The sequence below is a fragment of the Carex rostrata genome, chromosome 24, assembly GCF_964058835.1.
Source record: "Carex rostrata chromosome 24, lpCarRost1.2, whole genome shotgun sequence".
Classification (NCBI taxonomy): Eukaryota; Viridiplantae; Streptophyta; class Magnoliopsida; order Poales; family Cyperaceae; genus Carex; species Carex rostrata.
In genome coordinates, this window is record NC_135941.1 from 6586045 (window position 1) to 6592414 (window position 6370).

At 32.5% G+C, this 6370-nt stretch overlaps 1 protein-coding gene across 1 annotated transcript; it reads right to left on the reverse strand.

The window, feature by feature from the left end:
* Positions 1–7: 7 nt before the first annotated feature.
* Positions 8–5876, reverse strand: LOC144575444 (beta-hexosaminidase 3-like). The gene is made up of 14 exons (XM_078325594.1): positions 5550–5876; positions 4746–4820; positions 4125–4160; positions 3919–4030; positions 3062–3132; positions 2438–2568; positions 2295–2360; positions 2077–2177; positions 1816–1875; positions 1684–1717; positions 1469–1567; positions 1158–1217; positions 551–801; positions 8–174 (listed from the first exon to the last, which is right to left on the reverse strand). Exons 1-14 carry the CDS (start codon positions 5874–5876, stop codon positions 8–10), a joined length of 1590 nt encoding a protein of 529 aa, XP_078181720.1.
* Positions 5877–6370: the final 494 nt, after the last annotated feature.

Sequence of the window (6370 nt, forward strand, 5' to 3'; positions counted from 1 at the left end):
TACAAATTTACTGGTTAAAACAAGAGCCTGGTTCTTGTGGGATATATCGGCCGAAAATGTCAAGAGGAGCTGCCTGAATGCCTCTTTGATTTAGCAAACACCTGAAGTGGGCTAGCCTCATTCTGACTTCTATGGGATGCTTTGCGAGCTTCTCCAATGGGGTCCACAACCGTTCTATATTGAAAGAGCATAGACAAAACTTTAAGTAAATACTTAACCGGGTAACTTTATTTTCGGTTGAGTAGATAATAAAGGGCTAGGAATAATCAATCTTTCTGAGAGCTAGGTGTTAGTTGCCAAATGCCCAAAGAAAATGGTATGGTATTGATTGCAAATTTGAATTGCTTGCATGAAAGACGTATTAGCCTATTAGGTGTGGAATCAAAGATAAGGAAAGTTTTTTGTGGGTCTTTTGGTATTGACCATCTTGAAAGCCTCAACAAACAAACAGAAAAGAAGAAAACCCCAAACAAAGAAGTTTAAATGTAAATTTTAGCTGATATTTGTGGGCATTTTTTTTTTTTTTTTTTTGAGATTGCCATCCTTGTACCTGCTGCTGCAGCTGCACGAGGCCAGATAGTCTGTTGAATATTTGACATATCAATTTGCTCACCCCACATGCACACCTCGCCACCAAGTATCAATTTTTGTTGATCAGGGTTGGAGATGTCAGTTAGGGGTTCATTATCATAGAAGGCTTGCCATGAGACCTCCAAGTGGTCAAGGTACCATTTATCTTGGTTGCTTACTATGCATCTCAAACCAGCCTCCACCACTTTTTGTGCCACCCTTCCCCCTAACCTATTTTTGTTTTGTTTTTTATTTGATTTGAAAATTATGTTAGCACCTTAAAATGGGATGTCCTGAATATTCTAGATAGCTTTGTTCAACTTCGTATAAAAATGTTTAATGGGTATTGATCTTTCCCATCTCTCACATTTTGATTGATAAATTAAAAAAATTATATATAGTAACTCTAGACACTGATTCTACAGCTACGTTGAACTAGTCAATTTATTTTATAATTTTGAAATAACTACTGCTATCATTTGGGACTTTATTATTCGTTCTTTCTGTTTCATGTTTAATTTGAGCTTAGAAATTGTGCCATATATCCATGTGAAGAAACAAATAATCTTTGTGTACAGTATTCTTACCAGTTGTGAACTACTGTTTTTGGGCTCAACTTGTCTCCGAAGTTGTTAAATGTCTCCTCCCTAGCAGTATCATGAAAATGTCACTTAACAGTTAACAGTAATCAGCAACATATTATTAGTGTCTCCAATTTGGTAATAATGAATTATCAGTACGTATTGGCTGGTTACACTCAATATTTTTTTTTCCTCTTTTCTCTGATCTGCAGGAAACCTAAAATCATTACAATTAGGTTGGTACTGATGACACAAACTACCAGAGTTCAGTCCCTAGCTGGAATTGAGAATATTAGGTAAAAGTATAACTATTGTACCAATTAATGATTTCATAACCATATGACATTGCTATATCTTGAACCCGCAGCACAAAATATCTATAGCTGTCAGATAAAGTCATGTTGTTCTCATTCAACCTGAAAATTCACAAGCACACAAACACACAAGATAAAGGAGCGTTTTTTAATTATTTGATTTAGAATTTATTTTTGCTTATCTACTCAAATTAATAGGGTACATAGGATGAACATACCAATCAATGATATGTGGTGTTTTATTCCAGCAATCTGAATTAAAGACAGATCTAATCAGTTCAGAAAGAGAATTAAATAATTATAATATAAATTTTAGAAAAAATGAAGCTGGATAATTCAATGTGCCTTACCCATATACACTTCATCACCGCCTAAATGGACAAACTTAAACTTAAAAACCTTGCTAAAATCTGAAATAAAATAAAAGAGATTTATTAATTAACTTCTGGTAAACAATGACAAGCTAGTTTTATTTTTTAAATGTTTGAATGTCACAAATACAAAGAATTTGAACATGCTTCATAAGCATGTCCTATCAAATACCAGTGGTTCGCTAAAGATGGGATCAAGTGAAGTAATATAGTAAAAATTTACCAGAATAGGAATCTTACCTGAAAGAATGCTATCGATTACTTCAAATGCAAATTCATTACTGACATCTAATGGGTTTCTACAATTGTTTGATGGCCATAGAGATGGATAACCGACACCCCTATATAAATAAAATATTTTGGAAAAAGTTACGTCTAACAAGCAGTAGAACACGATGAACTCGTATGGTCAATCGTACTAAGAAAATTATAACGAAACAAAGAGAAAAGCAATGTACCAAGAGCTGGTATGGCCAGGTACATCTATCTCAGCCAAAACATTCACCCCTCTCCGTTCCGCATAACTGCAATTCTTCTTAGTCTCAGCATAACACCAATTTAAGACTACAGAACTGTTAAGTAAAAATAGAAAATACCATACTTTACGATCTCAGCTGCGTCTTCAATTGTATATCTCTCTGAACTAGAATAAGCACCATTCCAAAGTTTTCGGTATGATGGTACTTCAATAGGGAATGATTGGTCATCCACAATATGCCAGTGAAGAACATTCTATACATGCAAATCATTACAAAGAAACTGTCCTGAGTTCACTTTTCATAAATGAGATAGGACTCAGAAAAAAAAATCTATGAGTTTATAAGATATTTTACACTTGACCCATATTTCATTTGTTTGTTTTCATCCTCATAAAGGAATTGCAGAACAATATTTATGCAACTGCTTGATTGGAATATTATAAATTTGTAAATACATGTAGTTGAAAGTTCATGATTTTATCATTACTGCAATTTTTCATTTTGACTATCATATCACTTCTAATTTTGATCTATAACAAACATATCCAACCAACAACCCCTTGCACAAAATTGGAAGTTTTCTGGTTGGGTTGCTGTGAATAACATGTAGGTGTCTTTTAAATCATTTATTTTAGAAAATTTAACCGATTTGTATTTTCTGAATTAATCATTAGACTTTGTCCATAAAATTTGACAATCTCACCAAGAGCTGATCTATTTCATTTGGAGCCATTTTATTAACATACCAATTTACTGTAGGCCATTGAATCGATCACACTCTTTATTTCCAGTACAGGAAGATAGTGTCTTGATGTATCTGCTCAACAATATAATATTATCAGCTCATTCCATGAACTAATTGATCAATTAGTATTACAGTACAGTTTTTAAGAAAGAACAGAGAGAAGTGTCTGCAAAACAAACATTTTTATGAGGCTATCATATATATTCATGTATGTATATAGTATTGGATAATATAATGCAAGTAGCAGTCAGGGGCGGATTTAGGATTTTCATCAGGGGGAACAAAATAATATCGAATCTGGTTTAAATAGCTAATCGGATTTAAACCCATTAACTAATTGGGAACTCGATAAAACAACAATGCTTTGACTTATATTTTTCAATATTCTGACTTGTAATTTATGATGTTTTAACTTATAATTCTAATTACCAATTATAATTAAAAAAAATTATTTTGATTTTAATACTAAATTTAACCCAAATTACAAATTAAATATCTAGAGGGGCAAAAAAAATTTCAGTGAGGGCAAAGTCGATCAGTATCGATAGATTACCACTAAAACTCAAAATCCAGGGAGGGCGGCTGCCCCCCTGTTACATATTGGGTCCGCCCCTGACAACAGTACCAACTTATACTAGTTATAATCAAGGTTCTAAATAACAATTATAGTGTTATAGCTTTTAAAATCCAAAAAAGCTATAGCGCAACCATAGCTAGCTATTTAGAATTATTATAAAAGAAAAACAGTTAATAGCGTTATAGCTTTTGAGATCTGAAAAAGCTATAGCGCAGCTATAGCTAACTATTTAGAAACCTCGTTATAAAGAAATTTAATAGCTAGATAATATGAAATCTAACCGATGAGGAGACCCCTATAAGGGAACCTGGGAAGGTCATAAATAGTCCAAGGAGCAGAATGCAATTCTAACGCTTTAGTTGTGGAATTAAAATAGCACAACTGACTGAGTGTCTGCAATTTTATAGGAAAATATTCAAAATTTCAGAACTGTATTTATCATGAAATTAAAAAATTATTTTTAATTTGTACATTTTTTGTATGTCACCTCTATAGCATGAAGTGCTCCAAAAACTGTTGATGCCTGGAAAAACACAAACAAAAGTGAATTACAAATGAAGATGAAGATGTATATATATTACTGTTTATTATATATTGTATAAAAATTATAGAAAAATCATAGCACAAGAGTCCAGTCCAGGGGCAGATTCAGAATTTTCGTCAGGGAGGGCAAAATAATATTGAATCGGGCTTAAAATAGCTAAATTGAATTTAAATCTATTAACTAATTGGGTACTCGATTAAAAAAAAAAAAAGCTTTGACTTGTACTTTTTAATACTCTGACTTGTAATTTCTGATTTTTTAACTTATAATTCTAACTACCAATCATAATTCAAGAAATTTATTTTAATTTTAACTGTAAATTTAACTAAAATTACAAATCAAACGTTCAGAGAGAGGCAAGCTGCCTTCCTGGATACATCTGGTCCGCCCCTGCAAGGGCCGGACATACAAATAAAACATAGAAATCCCAAAAAAATTGGGCATATTGTTCAATTTTGATTAAAATCTGACCTATATTGAATCAGATTTAGTTCAATGCATCATAAGAATGATGGTAAACTTGCAAAGAAAAGGGAAATGGATTTGAATTTTACTTGAACTGACCTCAATTCTTGCAAACAATATGCTTCCTGTGTCAGGCACATGTAAATAATATGACTCATCAATCCCAAAATTTAGCTGTATTGTTTCATTGAAAACAGAGAAACAAAATATTGATCAAAATAAGGATATTAATTTTATTGCACCCATTTTAACAAAAAAAAGAAAGACAGATGTTATAAACAGCCAAAAAATTTAAAAAGAATAGCAAATACAAGTGTAAGCTAGGTGTCTCCCGAGACACCTTATATTATTATAGGGGTGTTCATCGGTTCAGTTCGGTTTAACTGAACCGAACTAGGTAAACCAAAGTTATAATTTGGTTTAAAAAAAATATACCGAACCGAACCGATTTAGCATTGCAACTGCACCGAACGAAAGTTTTATTTCGGTTTGTTCAGTTCAAACCGAAATATATTAATATTTTTATTTAAAGCAATTGATTTATAGCAAACCAAAGTATATTAAGAAATAAATCGAGGCAGCCCGGACCAAATTCATAATATATAAAAGTTTGATCGGTTTGGTTATTTCAATTTTGAAAATTTCCAAACCGAACTGAACCAAAGTTATAATTCGGTTTTAAAAAACAAACTGAACTGAACCGTTTGGTCCAAACTAATTCGGTTTGGTTTAAAACCGACTAAACCGGACCCAATGAACACCCCTACCTTATAAACAGGAAGATAATTTACTTAATGGAAGTAACTAACTTGTTATAAACAACAAAATTTGAATTCCTAAACATATATAGTAATGGAAGTAACTAACTTATAATTAACAAATTTACAAAGTGAAATTACTTACTATCTCGTTAGGAGAACGTATAGCAATGTTAATTCCAGCTAGAACAGGAAGAGAAGTTTGCGTATAATCGAATTTGACAGTATGACCAGCCTTAATTAAATGTAGCATTCTCTCAAATGCCTCTTTCAAAATACCAGAACTGTCCAAATAATTGCTTCGGTACGTCCTCAGTTCAAAATTTCGGCTCAGGCGAAGTGTACTAGAGCCAGAACTCGCCATTTTCGGCATCGGCCAAATGTTCTGGCCATGAACTCTTAGAGAAGAACTCAGAAGAAAGCCAAAGAGAAGCCCCAAAAAGAGGCGCTTGGAACGGTATATATCACCCATGAATACAGACAGTATAATATTGAGAAAACAATGAGGATTGTTTTGTAATAAGAAAGAACTTTGATAGAGAGCAGAGGTATAGACAAGAAAGGATTACCAAAAGAGAGATACAAATGTCTTGTTTTAATTTTTGATACTTTCCAAGGAGAGATACAATTGTCTTGTTTTAATTTTATAGGAAAGCAGAGCACTGGGGCAGCGGATGACAATATATATAAAGAGGAGGGTTCAAATGCCTCTGTGTTTTTGTGTCTCCATCATGTCTCCATTTTTCTCTATCATTTTCAAAGTTCAAACAGTCGATCCGAACCGCTCAATCTAACCTCCATACTAAAATATGTTTGGAGACCAAATTTTATATTTTTAGAAATTTTTTTACTATTATTTTAGATAGGTACAAAAATACTGTTTTTAGATGGTTCAGATTTACTGATTTTGTACCTATCTAAAAAAATAGTAAAAAAATTCCTAAAAATATAAAATTTGGTCTCCAA

Bases quoted from the DNA above. Each gene is read 5' to 3' on its own strand.
- LOC144575444 (XM_078325594.1), bottom strand. From the start codon at position 5,876: ATGGGTGATATATACCGTTCCAAGCGCCTCTTTTTGGGGCTTCTCTTT. The intron at 4,821-5,549 runs GTAAGTAATTTC...GAAACAATACAG, and splicing joins TACGTTCTCCTAACGAGATA to CTAAATTTTGGGATTGATGA. The intron at 802-1,157 runs GTAAGAATACTG...AAACAAAAATAG, and splicing joins AAAACAGTAGTTCACAACTG to GTTAGGGGGAAGGGTGGCAC.